Source organism: Chiloscyllium plagiosum, unplaced genomic scaffold (genome assembly GCF_037043375.1).
Source record: "Chiloscyllium plagiosum isolate Xiang-an unplaced genomic scaffold, Cpla_swu_hap1 HiC_scaffold_20, whole genome shotgun sequence".
Classification (NCBI taxonomy): domain Eukaryota; kingdom Metazoa; phylum Chordata; class Chondrichthyes; order Orectolobiformes; family Hemiscylliidae; genus Chiloscyllium; species Chiloscyllium plagiosum.
In genome coordinates, this window is record NW_028270158.1 from 16,316,358 (window position 1) to 16,333,930 (window position 17,573).

Consider the following 17,573-nt stretch of genomic DNA (forward strand, 5'->3'; position numbering starts at 1 on the left):
TTCAGGCAATGGCTAGAGGGTCTGAACAAGGTACAAAGTTGTTTCAGTGTTTGAGAAGTCAGAAAAGGGAGAGTAGAAGTGATTATACTGAATTGTAGAATCCTTACAGTGTGGATGCAGGCCATTCAGCCCATCCTGACCCTCCAAACAGCATCCCACCCTATCCCTGCATTTCCCATGGCTAACCCAACTAATCTGCATAATTTGGACTGAGGGAGGAAACCCATGCGGTCACGGGGAGAATGTGCAAACTCCTCGTGGACAATCACCCAAGGCTGGAACCTCACCCAAGGCTGGAACCAAACCCAGGTCCCTGGCGCTGTGAGGCAGCAGTGCTAGCCACTGTGCCACCCATAATACTGCATACCTTCAAAATGACTGGAGGCTTCATGGTGTTGAATGCAGAGGGTGTCATGTATAGGTAAGTGCAGCTCTTGAAGGCACTGCCTAGAACATCCAGAAAGCTTTCCATTCTATTTTACATAATACTAAACAGAAACCCAATGAAAAGCTCTGGATTACAAAGATCCCGTTGATGTTCTTTATCAATGAAATCACTAATTTGTAGCAGTCAGACTCAGTTCAAACTTTATTGCTGGAACAGCACAGCAGGTCAGGCAGCATCCAGGGAACAGGAGATTCGACGAAGGGCCTGTGCCCGAAACGTCGAATCTCCTGTTCCCTGGATGCTGCCTGACCTGCTGTGCTGTTCCAGCAATAAAGTTTCAACTTTGATCTCCAGCATCTGCAGACCTCACTTTCTCCTCAGACTCAGTTCACCCTTGTAGACCAGATGGAAACACATGTCCTTTTCCACGCCCCTCCAGAATAGTCAGCTTGTTCACGATATTGGAGAGCCTTTATGCTTGAAGCTGCGGCCCTAGGAGCCCAATTCAATTCTTAGCCAAGAGGTGGGAACTCCAACAAGTCGGAACTCCCTCTGTGCCCTGACGTCTCTGCATTATGTACTCAGTGTTCTGCAGAAAATTACAAAATACACAACATAGTTAAGCATCTTTTAAACCAAAGAATTCATCAGAAGAGGAAAAGTTTAATAATAAAGGCAAGTGTCATATATACTCTAGGTTTAACAAATGCTTACCTGATTGCAGCTCTTCTGATCCTATCTCTAATACTCCAGCAAATTAAATGCATAGCACAGAACATCACAGAATGATACAGCACTGCAGGCTATTTGGCCTATCCTGACCATACTGTCACTTTGAATGGAACTCCCTGCCTCAGGTGATGAAGTTGGTGAATATTTTAAGACAGAGGTAGATACTTTCTTATTAGGTAGGAGAATCAAAAGTTATCAGGGATAGATGGGAATGTGAAACTTGAAACACAGTCAATCAGCCATGATCTTACGGAAAGGCAAACCAAACTCAAGCGGCCGAATGGTCTAACTCTGCTTCTGTTTCAAAATTCAGAGGTCCCGCAGTCTTGCCCAATTCTTTACGCTTCAAGGGTACCATCTGGAAGGTATTTTTGAGCAAAAATGTTGCAGATTGTAACAACATTTTAGGTATTAAAGGCTTCCTCATGGCTTCTGTGCTGTTTTCCCAATTTCCTTAATTCTGTGTCTTCGGGTTACTTGCCATTTCTCCTTATTTCATCTCTGAAAATCCTTCATGCTCTTGAGCTCCTACAACAAATCTTTCATTAGCTTTGCTATACTAAAAGCAACGACTGCAGTTTCTCTAGCCTTTCCACATAATTTAATTCATTTATCCATGACATCACCCTGGGAAGTCTCCTTTGCACACTATCTAAGGATTTGACATCCTTCCTAAAGAGTAATGTCCACATTTGGTCGCATAATCCACATAGGGTCTAGTGCTAAAGGATTTTTGAAAGAATTTTTCACAGGATGTGAGCATTACTAGCAAGGTCAGCATTTATTGCCCATACCCAATTTTAATCTGCTTGAGAGGGGGATGGTGAGCTGTCTTCTTGAACCACAGCAGCCCCTATAATGGAGGTAAACCCATCCTGCAGTTAGAGTAGGAATTCCAGGTGTTTGACTCAGTGACAGTGTAAAGACTGAACAACGTATTTCCAGACAGGACAGTGTGTGACTTGGAGGTGAACTGTCTGGTGTCCACACGCATTTGTTGCCCTTGTCTTTCTCAATGTCAGAAGTCAGGAGTTTGTTTGTTTTGATTTTATTCATTCATGGGATGTGGGCGTCAGTAGCTAGGCTAGCGTTTATCACCCATCCCAAATTACCCAGAGAACTGTTAAGAGTTACATCTAGGCCAGACCAGATAAGAATGACCATTTCCTTCCTAAAGGATATTAGTGAACCAGGTGGGTTCTCCCCCCAGCAATCGCTTCATGATGGTCATCATCGGCCACATAATCCACTTAGGATCTAGTGCTAAAGGATTTTTGAAAGACGTTTTCACAGGGCATTACTAGCAAGGTCAGCATTTATTTCCCATACGTTAATGCCAGATTTTATTTTATTGAATTCAAATTCCAACAGCTGCTATGGCGAGATTCATAGCTGGGTCCCCAGAACATTGTCTGGGTCTCTGTAGTGATAGTCTAGTGATATTGCCGCTAGGCCATTGCCTCCTAATGTTGTTACCGTGGTGGGAGGCCTGTTGAGTTGCAGTGCATTTAGTATATCATAACATTTTTCTTGCCCTTGTTCGCGATACATTTACGATTAATGCCAAAAAATCCAGCCTGCCTATTTAACTAATTTCTTAACTTGTCCTGCCATGGTCAAAGGCTGGTGTCAGTTAACCCCTGGGTTTATTTACTCCTCTACCTCTGTCTTTAAAATTGTACTGTCTGGTTTATATCACTGCTATTCAATGTTCTTGCATATGCCACTTCTCACTCCTGTGCATTAAGTTTCATCTGACATGTGTCTGATCTCCATCTGCAAACTGAATTTATGCTGTGTACACCCAAGTCCAGCTCACTCATATATATCAACAAAAGCAGTGGTCAGAATACGAGAGGGGAAGGCAGCATTGCATATGTACTCCAGCCCGAAAACAACCAATCACCATTAATCTTTGCTTTCTGTCCCTTCACCACACAGCTACTGACCCGCTAATTCCATGAGCTTAAAATTGGCAAACAAGTCTGTTAGAATTCATCAAATGCTTTTTGAAAGTCTGTATATACAACGTCAACCACAAAAATCTCATCCGCTATGTAAGCATAGAGCTAGCACACCTGAAAAAAACAAATATTGCAGTTTACTCCCTCAGAAAGAAATGTCGAGGATTAAGAAAGTATATTTTATTGTAATATCAGAAAGGTAAATAATTGAATCACATCTAATGAAAATTGCCACATCCTAATTGACAAGCTGTTATTGTCTTGTATAATCTTAGCACTGACTTAAGATCAGGAGCAAAGGATACTTGTTACCCTCTGAAGGTTGTGCCTGCCTTTATCTTGTGCCCTTTTAACATGGAAGCTCAAATAGTCTTTGAGCGCTTCAGTGACTTTGAGGATGGCAATTTCAAAGGAATTGAACCTTGTTGAACCTAAAGCCTTATCAGTGAAAATGGCTAGAGGCTAAAACTTGTCAGTGCTATTTCACAGCCTTGTTTAATACTGAACATCAAATCAGTTACCCAAGAATGCCTGTTTGCAGCCTTTCAGGCCACCCACTCCACACAATCTTCAAAATGAAGCAAAATGCAGCTTTTGTGTTTTTTAGTCACTGTCAATCATTTGTGTTAATGTTAAATTTAAATTTGATTTCTGGAGGGTTTGTTTATACATAATGGAATAGTCTCAGGACTGTGAAAAAGCTAACTTAATTTAAAAAGAGGAAAGTCATTCAATCAGCAGCTGACTTGATAACATCTGCATGTTAAAATTGTCCCTGTACTGACTGATAGCAACTACCTGACTGTAATCCTGATTGCCAGCTTTATAGTCAACATCCATGGCTTGTGTATCTCACTGTACCCAGGTAAGTGTTTCAGTTTGTAATTAATGAATTCATGACCTTTTAAACAGTACCCATTTCAATCTTTAATTGCCTTCAGTACAGTGCATAAGTGAATTGGGGAAAAAAAACAAGATCTATGGATGCTAGAAATCTGAAACGAAAACTGAAATTGCTAGTCAAACTCAGCAGGTCTAGGCAGCAACTGTGGAGAGAAAACACAGTTACTGTTTCAGATCTAGACTTCTAAAGAAGAGTCATTGGACCCGAAATGTAAACTCTGCTTTCTTGCTGCACAGATGCTGCCAGACCTGCTGAGTTCCTCCAGCTCTTCCTGGTTTTGTTTCTCTAGGTTTGGGTCTGTTTCTGCTAAACTTCCATGCAGCAACAATCACTCCATGTGAAAGTTCTGCTCAGAGCTGACCAAAGCCTTCACAGTGATAGACTTTTCACATCTATTTTCCGCTGCCGAAGCTGTCACAACGTTGTGGTAAATTTGTGAACAGTCAGACCCTACAGGAAATGTACAAATTTCACAGCTTTTAGAGAAACAATAGAAAACTGCGACAGAATTGTGGCTGGTTTGGTATAAAGTAGGAGCTGAAAATGTGTTGCTGGAAAAGCGCAGCAGGTCAGGCAACATCAAAGGAGCAGGAGAATCGACGTTTCGGGCATGAGCCCTTCTTCCTGAAGAAGGGCTCATGCCCGAAACGTCGATTCTCCTGCTCCTTGGATGCTGCCTGACCTGCTGCGCTTTTCCAGCAACACATTTTCAGCTCTGATCTCCAGCATCTGCAGTCCTGACTTTCTCCTATAAAGTAGGAGCAGTCTATAAGGAAAATTTGACAGGTCTGTCCAATTCTCTGTGAGAAAAAAAGAAGCTAAGGAGATGGGGAGGCGGGGGAAAGCCCTCCAGCAAATTATTTAGCAAAATACTTAGCAAAACTTTGGGATCTTCCAGAACTAACTTTCTTTCTAAAAGGATGCTGAAATGCTGTCAGAATGGCTGTCAGCGTTCAGGTGACCTCTGTGACTCATGCATTGATTCAGAAGTATCTCAGCTCTCCAGAAAGTTTCTAATCCAGTGCTTCCCCTTGAATGGATTTACCATGACAGAAATCATTTGTGCAATTCACACCTACTCCATAGTAGGCTTGACCCAAAACTCAGGTCTAGACTTCATATCTCCAAGTTTGATGTTTAACAAAGAGAATGTGGTGAAACTGGTTCACTGTAAACCAGTCTGAATAACCCTTCATTTCCGTATTGTTAGCAATGTCGCTGTTGTAATGGTGCTGCTAAACTAAATCTTCAATTGACCACTCCTGGCCTCACTTTGTCCCCACTAACTAGACTCCTGTGATTATAAGGTAGATCAGCTGGCACATCATCCTTTTAGGTTGGAATTGAGAGGGTCTGCATTGTCTCATGCTTTAGAGATAACCACCTGGTAGTTCACTGAGGCGAGTTTAAAGATATTGCTTATTGCATGATAACAATCAAGTACACATTACATTGTCTCGATAACGATGTCGGCCATACCAATGAGGAGACTTGGATGGTATGTTTGTCTCATTCAAGATCCACTACTTGCCCCCTCCCAATTCCTTATGACATGCTCCAATTGGGAGGAACTAACTTAATTCAGCCTTTAAAAAAACCCTTTCAGACAATTATCTTTTACAATACATCACCCTTCCAAATCATCCTGGGTGGGCAGTAGAAGTATCGATCAGGGGTGTCGTCTGATCAGAACTGTCTTCAAATAACAGAGCTTTTACTCCAAGAATTAGGGAAGAACCAAGTCAACCTGTGAACAATGACCAGGGACAACAGCCAACTGGACAGTAACATCTATACATTTTTTTAAAAATAGAGAATGCAGTATTTCAGCATTCACCAGTACTCCAATTATATGAATACAAGCAAGTAACTTCATAACATGGTAAAAATCAATCCATTCAAGATTATCCATTACTTACCATGACATATAGCTGGTGAATCCATATAGACTTGCAGAGTGAAAATGCCTTCCTTATTGGGTTTGTAAATACATGCTTTCTCCTGAGCCAAGACAAATGACCAAATATATAATTTGTACTAGTGTCCTTACTATTCTCTCCACTTGTAATTTTTCCTCGATTGCATATTGTATGTGACATACCGATGGACTTTCAGGAGGATTGCATGAATATGTAATCCTCTTTAAACTTCCAAAATCTTGCTGCTGCTTTGTGTATTGAAGGTGTTAATAAAAAGATATATTTTCCTTTTCAAAACACATTGATTTTTGCAAGTAAGGGAAGAATATTGGGATTACAGTGTTGTCTCTTCCTAGTTAATAATTTATACATAGTTTGGGGGGGAGTGGGGACTGGACCTTCAGCTGGGAGCTGGTATGTTGCAGAAAATGTAATCGCCGACCCCTTTATCCCACCCCTCAAATTGTCATTTGAATCCCGGGTGATTTTACAACCCAGTCTTTGGATAGATCCCACTGGCACAATGCCCACCTGAATTGGGAAGAGGGAGGCAGTTGGCACTGAGTGAAGGTCAGCCTCCAGGAAGTCTCCTTTCTTGGGCACATAACTTTATAACCCGAACACTGTACTACCCTAATGCGGGCTTGATGGGTGGCATGGTGGTTCAGTAGTTAGCACTGCTGCCTCACAGCTCCAGGGACCTGGGGTCGATTCTAGCCTCGGGTGACTGTGTGGAGTTTGCACATTTTCCCCATGTCTGCGTGGGTTTCCCTCCACAATCCAAAGATGTACAGGTTAGGTGAATTGGCCATGCTAAATTGCCCAGTAGTGTTCAGGCATGTGTAGGTTAGGTATATTAGTCAGGGGAAATGTAGAGTAATAGGATAGGGGGATGGGTCAGGGTGGGATACTCTTCAGAGGGTCGGTGTGGACTTGGGCCAAATGGCCTGTTTCCACACTGTAGGGATTCTATAAATGGATAGGAGTCACTGACTTTGGCAGGAGAAATTAGACTAAATTTTTTAAAAGAATAAAAGCCATGAATGTTATTTTCTAAACATTGAAAACAATGTTTTGAGGGGCTTTTTCTTTTGCAGGATCTGATGGATGAATATAGCTGTGCATTGAACTACATGGCCACAACTGAAGGAACTGCTTCCATCTCATGACGCATGCTGTAGGAAAGGTGTTGTGAAACTGGAAAGAGTTCAGGAAAGATTTACAAGGATATTGCCAAGGGTGGAGGGTTTGAGCTACAGGTAGAGGCCGAAAAGGCTGGGGCTACTTACCTTGGAGTGTTGAAAGCTGAGGGGTGACCTTACAGAAGTTTATAAAATCATGAGGGGCACGGATAGAGTGAATAGCCATGGTCTTTTCCCTAGGTAGAGAAGCCCAAAATTGGAGAGCATATGTTTAAGGTGAGAGGGGAAAGATTTAAAAGCGACCTAAGGGGGATTTTTTTCACACAGACCTTGATGCATGTATGGGATGAGCTGCCAGAGGAAGTGGTGGAGGTTGGTACAATTACAGCATTTAAAAGGTATCTGGATGAGTGTATGAGTAGGAAGGGTTTAGAGGGAGATGGGCCAAATGCTGGCAAGTGGGACTAGATTAACTTAGGATGTCTGGTTGGCATGGATGAGTTGGACTGAAGGGTCTATTTCCATGCTGTACGTCTCTATGACTCTATGACAGCACCTGACACAGGTCGTGCTATCTTATTGTATCATACGTTTTCTAAATATAAAATGTCCTGCGCTTGTCAATTGGCTTCAAAGTATTTCTCCTCTGGCCTGGAGGCAACCCAGTAGCTGTGAACGGAATTTGTAGCATGGCTAACAGCGTAACAGATCCGTTTTGAAACTAAACAATTAAGATAAAATGTTCAGGAATAAACTTAAGTAGAATGGAATTTGCAACAATATAACTGGGTATATAACGTGTAGCTTTCATATTGCAAAGCTACAACAAAGAGATGGGAACAGATCACCATTCCAATAGGCCCTTATACATGTGAGGCGGAGGCGGGTACTGCAGATGTTGGAGATTAGAGTCAAGATTAAAGTGGTGCTGGAAAAGCACAGCAGGTCAGGCAGCATCCGAGGGGCAGGAAAATCGATGTTTCAGGCAAAAGCCCTTCATCAGGAATGTCGATTTTTCTGCTCCTTATAAATGTGAACAGAGAGCAATGTAAAGAGGCTGTTTGCTTAGAAAATGTACAGCAAGTTGGCTTCATATTAAACATAGAAACATAAAATATTTCCAGTACAGTAGAAGGTCATTTGACCCATCATGTTACCAGGTGATTTGAATTTTCCCACACTTTTTTCAATCCTTTCTTTCTTAACAAAAAGACTCAAGATGATAAACCAGTTGCAATCATAGTTTGTTATATTCGATCAGTGTTCACACATTGGCTGTTGGAAGCCATGACTGGTGAAAGGTCTGTTTCTGCGTTCTGGCCTTTGTAACTATCAGTAGAACGTTGCTACAATACTGGTGGGAGGGACACCTTTTCAACGCAATTTAATACCAGTGCACAAGGAGGAAAAATAAGGATCCTCCCAATCCAGAAAGATAAATAACACCTATGTGAATCAAGTAATTGTCTCAGAAACCGCCACTCAACTTAGTTTAATTACTTTAAATATAAACCCACACACATTCCAGTCTCTCAATGTAATTAACATACATAGAACATAGAAGAATACAGCGCAGTACAGGCCCTTTGGCCCTCGATGTTGCACCGATCCAAGCCCACCTAACCTACACTAGCCCACTATCCTCCATATGCCTATCCAATGCCCGCTTAAATGCCCATAAAGAGGGAGAGTCCACCACTGCTACTGGCAGGGCATTCCATGAACTCTCAACTCACTGAGTAAAGAACCTACCCCTAACATCTGTCCTATACCTACCACCCCTTAATTTAAAGCTATGCCCCCTCGTAATAGCTGACTCCAGATACACACTTGACAGAAAGATACACACTTGACAGAAAGGACAATGAAAGGTAACATTCTCCACCCTCAGCTGGTATCATTGATTCGGTATGGTTATGTCTGTTCTATAAGACCATAAAAACATAAGATATAGGAAGCCATTCGGCCTATCACATCTGCTCTACTGTTCGATCATGGCTGATGTGTCACTCAACCCCATTGCCCTGCCTTCTCCAGATGTAACCCTTAATCCCCTTCCTAATGAAGAACCTATCTACCTCTGTCTCAAATACACTCAATGACTTGGCCTCTACAGCCTTCTGTGGCAATGGGTTCCACAGATTCCCCACCCTCTGGCTGAAGAAATTCCTGCTCTCTCAGTTCTAAAGGCTTGTCCCTTCATTCTGAGGCTGTGCCCTTGGGTCCCAGTCTCTCCTATTCGTGGAAACATCTTTTGCATGTCCACTCTATCTCAGCCTCTCAGTATTCTGTAAGTGTCAATCAGATTCCCCCTCATTCTTCTGAATTCCATTAAGTGTAGACCCAGAGTCATCAACCGCCCCTCATATGATAAGCCCTTCATTCCCAATCTTGTGAACCCCTTCTGGACTCTTTCCCGTACTGGCACATACTTCCTTAGATATGGGGTCCAAAACTACACTCAATATTTCAAATGCGGTCTGACCAGAGCCTTATACAGTAGTACATCTCCGCTCTTGTATTCTAGCCATCTTGAAATGAATGTTAGCATTGTGTTTGCTTTCCTAACTGAACCAGCTTGTTAACTCGAACAGAATCCTGAACCAGGCCTCCCAAGTCCCTTTGTGCTTTGGATTTCCGAAGCCTTTCCTCATTTAAAAATTAGTCTACACCTCTGTTCTTCCTACCAAAGTGCATAACACCACACTTGTCCGTCCAAACTTCATGTGAAACCTGGAGAAAGTGAGGGCTGCAAATGCTGGAGGTCAGAGTCAAGAGTGCGGTGCTGGAAAAGTACAGCAGGTCAGGGAGCATCTGAGGAGCAGGAGAATCGATATTTCAGGCATAAGCCCTTCATCAGAAAAGGCCTGACCTGCTGTACTTTTCCAGCACCCTATTCTCCATCATTTGAAATCTGAGTTGGTAACACAAAAGTACAACTTGAGTGAGGGCTTGGCAGTCAAAGTCAGACTTAGTGACAATCAGCTGCATCAACATGTTTTATCTAAGAAATGCGTTGCCCCTCCCTGGGAAGTCTCCCTCACCTGGTGCATACCATTGCTCTGGATGTTCTTCCTGTGCTACACAATTGCTGAGATGATAGACTTGATAAACTTCAACATTGAAGCTTGGATGATAGGAATCTGACCTGCGTCATGTTAAAGAGTCATCTCCTAGTTGTGATTTAATCGCTGACTTAGCCTTATCCTTGTTCAGGATCAGTCTGTCAACAAGGTGCATTGAGGAACTGCCATTATACAAACCTTAGAGATGAAAAGGCTGTCAATCTGATGCAAGCAATTCTCGTGCTTTTTCTAATGGATTGTTCTCCTACAACCTTTAACTGGGAGTTTGTTAAATTTAATAAAAGGGATTATTGAATAAAGAATAACTTGAAAGGCAAATTGGCAAAAAAAATTCAATTTTTTTGGCACCTTCTACAAAACCAAGTATGTCAGGTTCAGATACCGAATGAATGTATGCGTCTCTCAGCGAACTCAGTAATAATTATGATCATAATAGGCTTTTCATTTTGCTATATGGAGGCAAGCCAAAGAATGAGCATCTTTGAATGAATCGAACATCTGGAAATTATAATGTTCACACCTAAGAGGTGGAATGAATGCAAAAGACTATATTCCCACTCGTGTGAGCCACCACATACCCAGACCATAACATTGCAGATGTACCTGCCAAAGGGTCCATCCGATTACAGCTGTCTTCATGCTGAAGGGTGTTTGAGTAATCTAAGAATACAGCACCAGGGCCAGAACTAATCTTAGTTGCCACTTTAAACCTTGCAGCTTCATCAAATGAGGTTAAGACAGCTCCTTGATTTGTTGTCACTGTTTCATCTCGTTACACCGGAGCATGCTACCTCTTTGCTTAAGGGATCATTTCTAGTTTTCTGTTTCTGACTCTCCCTCTTCCTCCTCCACAATATCCAACTCTTAGACTAAATGTTTGTTCACCTGTCCCAATATATCCCTATGTTGGCTGGGAAGCAACGTTTCTTTGACAGTCATCCCTGTGAAGTGCCTTGGGATGTTTTGCTATGATAAAACCAACTAAGTAAATGCAAGTTGTGAATGACGTATAAGTTACCAGGATTGAAGAGCTGGAGGATGTGTATGTGAGAGAGAGTGACTGGGAATGTGAAATGAAAATGCACAAATCTGTTATTGTCAACTGTTAGCACTGCAAATCATTCTGATCTTTTTCAGGTTACGTCCATTGGATATAGAGTTCATGAACCGTCTAGACAAAATAGTCAATATAGTCCCAGTTATCGCTAAAGCTGATACACTCACTTTAGATGAGAGACGAGACTTTAAACAAAGGGTATGTATATCCTCTACACTGCTAATATACAATGTCCATTCCATTTTCAATTCTGTCCATATTTAAATCAATTGTTTTTTTCTTGTTCATCATTTATTTCACTACTTTTGTTCAAAACAGTTATCAATAAGCTGGATCCTGAATTGGTTACTGCTTGCGATCTCTAGTTCTAACAATGTGCTCTTCTACAACTTCTTAAAGGATTTATTTTCACTGCTGATTTAAAAATTGGCCCACGTTCATCCTGCCCAGAATGGAGGGATGTTGTTTTGCTTTTGCTGAGGTTAGTTATTTTACTGGAACTCTTTCTTTATTAGAAACAGCCAGTTGGTGCAATCTGAAGATCCTTCTCAGAAAGGCGGACTGGTCTGCTGTTCTTTCTGTCACTCCCTCCTGGCACTTAGACTTTTGTGTATCTTTTTGCTGGAGGTTCTGGATTTTGGTAGCCACCGACACCATTGCAGTGGATTGCACCATGCTGTGAAGAAGTAGGATTGGAGGAAGAGGTGCCTGACATCTCAGGATGCCATCACTGGCCCTGACATGGACCTGGAACAACCTTGTCTGCCAGAAACGAGACCTAGAATTTGAACTGACCCGGAGTCTGGCCCCGAGGTAGCATCTGCCCAAACAGGCCAGTGATTAAACAAGAGAATGTTGGCCATCTGGCTTTGTTATATACAGGAGCAGAGGGCTGCAGCCTCCAGTCACAGGCCCCAGAGGGCCTACGCCTGTCAGTAGGAGTCATAGTCATAGAAGTCTATAGCACAGAAAAAGGCCCTTCAGCCCATCAAGTTTGTGCCAGTCAATATAGAGCTACACAGTGGCAGGCGCCTGTGTTTGGAGTTTGCACATTCTCTTTGTGTCTGCATGGGTTCCCTCCCACAGTCCAAAGACGTGCAGGTTAGGTCGATTGCCTGTGGTGACAAAAAAGTGCCCTGTAATGTCCGGGAATGTGCAGGTTAAGTGGGTTAGCCATGGTGAGAACCCCCTTGCAGGATTACTGGGATGAGATGCATCTGGGTAGGATGCTATTTGGAGCTTTGGTGCTGAATTGTCTCGTTCTGCACTGTCACGATTCTGTGATTCTATGGACTATACTAATCCCATTTTCTAGTGAAAGTGAGGGAGTTCAGCTGGCTGGGACATAACACATTTGGGGGGATTCCGATTGGTGTTCAGAATACAGCCACTTCCTCTGTTACCATATTAGCCCCCACCTACTCCAAAAGGTGGCCATTCAGCACAACAGGTCCATATTAGGACTCTGTAGAAGGATCCACTCAGTCCCATTATCCCCTCGATCCTGTCAGTCTGCAGTCTTACATCCCTTAAGTGCCTTTCCAATTTCCCTTTAAAACCATTGAGCACCTTCACTTCAACTCTCCCTTAAGTTCCAAGTTACCACTCCATGGTATCTCATTCCACCTTTCAATAGGAACCGCTTGCTTTTTTCCACCTTAGCGATCAAAGTCTTGCACATCATAGTTGGTCCCTCCTCAATCACCTCTCCTCCAAAGAGAACCACCTCAGCATCTACATGGTAACCTATAAGGGGCATAGTATTGACCAGAAACTCAACTGGGAGAAAGTGCGGACTGCAGATGCTGGAGATCAGAGTCGAAAGATGTGGCGCTGGAAAAACAGCATCCAAGGAGCAGAAGAATCGACGTTTCGGGCATAAGCCCTTCATCAGGGATGTGCGGGAGTGGAGAAGGAGGCTGAGAGATAAATAGGAGGGTGGGGATGGGGATGAGGCTGGAGTGAAGGCAGCTGGGAAGGTGATAGGTAGATGCAGGTGGAGGGCTGATAGTGATAGGTCAGGGAGGATGGTGGAGAGGGTACGTGGGAAGGAACTGGACGTATCGCATAAACACAGTGGCTACAAGAGCACGTGAGAGACAAGGAATGCTGCAGCAAGTAACTCACCTCCTGATTTCCCAGAAGTCTGTCCACCATCTACAAGGCACAAGTCAGGAGTGTGGTGGCATACTCCCCATCTGCCTGGATGGGTGCAGCTCCAACAACCCTCAAGAAGCTCAACACCATCCAGGAGAAGGCAGCCCACTTGATTGGCACCCCATCCACCACCTCCAACATTCACTGTCTCCACTACTAGTGTACTATTTACAACATGAGCTGCAGCAATTCACCCAAGCTCCTTTGACAGCATCTTCCAAACCCACAATCTCTCACAACCAAAGGACAAGAACAGCAGACATAATGGAACCCGCCCACCGGAAAATTCCCCTTCAAGTCACACACCATCCTGACTTAGAACTACCTTGCTGTTCCTTCACTGCTGCTGGTTTGGAATCCTTGAATTCCCCCCTGAACAGAACTGGACTGCAGTGGTTCAGGAGGACAGCTCACTATCACCTCCAGGGCCATCTAGGATGGACAAGAAATGACAACTAATTCACATGCCCAAGTTTGCATTCCAGAGACAGTGTGAATTGAGACAATGCTTTGGGGAAGATGTGTTTACGTGAGCCATTGTACAAGTTTTCTCACATCATGTTCTGTATGCAGTAGTTTAAACCATTGTGTTATTTTCAGTTTTAGTTCACTTCCTACATCCATACCCTGCTGTAAGTTAGTGCAGAATTTCTTAGAATTCCATCTGCCAATTACATATCTATATTGTAGGTAAGTTAGCTCACTGTGACTGAAGGTTTGCTTTCATATGTTTCATCAGCATACTAGAGAGAGTCGGGACATACCACCAGTGCTTCACCAGAGACTCTCACTGATGATGTCACCTAGTATGGTAACAAAATATCTGAAAACAAACCTTCAAGCTCAGCGAGCTAACTTACATACTTATCATCAACCTGAGCTACAAATCTTCTCAAAAATCGCTAACATCCTTATTGTCTTTCGTAAAATGATATACGGGTCATGCATTAGTGCTCAAATGCCTGTCTCTTACTTGCACCCTGGCTTTTCTACGTCTAACTTTCTACTCTTATCACGATGGATTCAATGGAAACTGGAGTTGATTGTGTCAATTGCAGGAACTCACATTTGGCACCTACCAGCTAATGAATCTCTTTACTTGCTCAGTACATTAACACCTCTCCTACCAGCAGCCTCTAACCTCCGTCTTCTTCACTGATTTTCAGATTCGACAAGACCTGAGAAACTATTCCATTAATGTTTATCCACAGACAGAATTTGATGAAGATCCAGAGGACAAATTACTAAATGATACGGTGCGGGTAAGTATGCATGCTTGCTGCATTTGATTGGATAATTAAATCTTGATTCATTGCATCCCAGTGAATAACTGAATCACAGCTCAATTACCTTCTACTGGATAACTCAATCACAGTCCATTATATCCAAGTTGGTAATTGAATCACAGTTCACTAGATCCCAGTTTGATATGTTATGAACTAGGCCAGACCCCCTCAAAACACTTCAAGAATGTAGCCCAGACCCTAATGTTTCTAATTATTCTAAGCAGGTGTAGAGTGGATATTCCAGGAGTGATGCAGCTGGTCAAACCACTCAGTTTTAAATAAAACAGAATTTATTTACACAGGAACAAAAGAGAACAGAGTATGGACAACTATAACTTATCTGAAAACCCAGCTGACCCTATCACAACTTAGTGATGCTATTCCAATTACCTGCAACATCCCCATAACCAACCCCTTAATTAAAAAGGTACAATTAAACACAGGTTCTTACAGGAGAGCTGTCAGAGAGAGAGAGAGAGGATCAGCATAAACTTATTTGTTTGGGTCCCCAGCTAAAACTTGACTAGCAACATCAAACAGACTGCTTGCTAAAACAAAACCAAACCAGAGAAAACCCTGAGAACTGGCCACTCCCCTTTCATTGTACAAGTGTTTTTAAAAAAAACTTAAAAGCCTTTTCAATTGGATATTTCCAGACACATCGGAACCTCTGCTTTTATGATCCCTCTCAAATAAAACCAATAACAGAATAACCTTGTTAAAGGAGCAGCATTGTCACATTAGCTCAATCACAGCTCATTACATCCCAAAGAATAATTGAAATCACACTCCATTCCATTTGATTTGATTTGTTACTGGCTAGTTTGCCAGTTCCTTCAAAGCATTTTCCTCCACTTTCTCCTTAATACTAAAATCAGCAGAAAAATAATGAAACCAACTACGTCTTAGTACCTTCCCTACAATAATCCATCTCTATCCATCTCATTTGATTCCAACACTGTCAGGCCATGCTGTGATTCTGCAGTTGCTCCCCTGTTCCCTGTAAGTGGCTTAGTGGTCACTTTCTCTCTGAGTCAGAAGCTCTACACCTAACCCTAACCCTAACTCTCCACTATATTTCACAACAGTACAAAATCCCCAAGTACAGGCTTCCCACCAGAAACTATTGACCATACCGCTAAACTGAACGAGTTCAATGTTAGACTTACCCAGCCTCAATTGCTAACAATATAGTTCTTTTCAAATTCAGAATTACCCTGGAGTTTATGCTTAACTACAAGGTCATATTTACAGTAACGCATCATCGCTCAGTACTCACCACGGCTTCTCCGACAGCACCCACCAAACATATGCCAACCTCTGCCACCCAGGGGGCAAGGGCATCAGATGGAAACACCATCACCTGTAAGTTCCCCTCCAAGTCACACACCATCCTGAATTGGAAATATATTGCCGTTCCTCTGTTGTTGCTGGGTCAAAATTCTAGAGTTCCTTGACTAACAGCATAGTGAGCGTACCTATCATCCACGTCCCACAAACCCCCAGGACTGCTGCAGTCCAAGGCCCCAGCTCCCCGCCACCTTCCCCACAACAATACATGCTACTGATGCCCATATTGTATGAAGAAATAGTTTAGAACCTGTTGCACAGAGAATTTTCTCTTTTTAATTCTGCAGTGTTGCAAAAGGCTCGTTCAGGTGAAGTAAAACCAAACACACTATCTCTGCAGCACTTTGTTCAGATTGCAGGGACCAGTGCCAACATAAAGTATCATCAACCAGCACATAAACTATTAGTTCAGTGAGTAAAGTAACTTGTCTGAGGAAATGACCGATTTATTTCAAACATGCTTGAGTTGGCTACACTGCACAAGACAAACGGACATGAGCTGCAAGTTTTATTGTGCAGCCTTCAGAAAAATGGTGCCTGACGGCGTTACTGTTGAGTTGAAACTTTATTGCTGGAACAGCACAGCAGGTCAGGCAGCATCCAGGGAACAGGAGATTCGACGTTTCGGGCACAGGCCCTTCTTCAGGAATTCCTGAAGAAGGGCCTGTGCCCGAAACGTCGAATCTCCTGTTCCCTGGATGCTGCCTGACCTGCTGTGCTGTTCCAGCAATAAAGTTTCAACTTTGATCTCCAGCATCTGCAGACCTCACTTTCTCCTCGGCGTTACTGTTGAGTTAACCTAACAGGTACTCGCTCGTGTAGGTAGAATATGAATTGTACCCTCCCACTATCACTGGCAAAAGCGTGAATGAGAGGAAAGCAAAGGGGGTTTGCCATATTAAATGTCTTGGGATTTGTAATGGGAACAGTTGTGAGAGGAAATATGCACCAACACAAGATTTTTCAAGCATTGCAGATTGCACCTCATCAAATATTGCCATCAGATAAAGGCACCCAGGGGGGTTTGTCCTCCTTCCATGATTAATCTGATTTGGTGCCTTTCATAGCTGAGATTGTGAATCATTCTCAGGGAGTCAATGCAGGACTTAAAAAAAATTTACTATGACAAGGCATAGCATATTAATATCGGAGCATCAACCCCATCACACTGTAAGGTGCTTTCTGCTTAAACTTGTTTAACTTGAGTCGTGTATGCAACTCTTCTTAATGCACAAGAACCATCAATTGCAAGAACAAGAGCACATCATCAGTCAGCAGCAGACACTTTAATAGCAACCCTGCAGACCCAAAGGTGTCAGAAACCCATGCCAGTCAGGAAGACCCATACTTTGAAGTCAATTCCCTGATTAAGTAAGTTACCACAAGGATAGATTCCCTCTTCACTTTTGTCCAGCAGAGTTAGGGCTCCCACAAGAATTGGCTGGGCAAGTGTCACATTAACCAGGGGCGAACTGCAGGCCAGGGTCAAGGGTCTTTGGCCCCAGCCCTAATTCACCTGGCAACGAGCGGCCTGGCATCAGGGCTCCCGTCTCACTAAAGGGGGAGGTTCTGCCTCCAAGCATCGCTG

At 42.9% G+C, this 17,573-nt stretch overlaps 1 protein-coding gene across 2 annotated transcripts in view; it reads left to right on the forward strand.

The window, feature by feature from the left end:
• The window catches only part of LOC122560826 (uncharacterized), a 422,053-nt gene that overhangs the window by 376,876 nt on the left and 27,604 nt on the right, over positions 1-17,573 (forward strand). For both annotated transcript variants that reach the window (XM_043711961.2, XM_043711962.2), the window contains 2 exons: positions 11,273-11,390; positions 14,516-14,611. In XM_043711961.2, the coding sequence (XP_043567896.2) occupies positions 11,273-11,390; positions 14,516-14,611 (214 nt within the window). The remainder of the gene's footprint in view (positions 1-11,272; positions 11,391-14,515; positions 14,612-17,573) is intronic.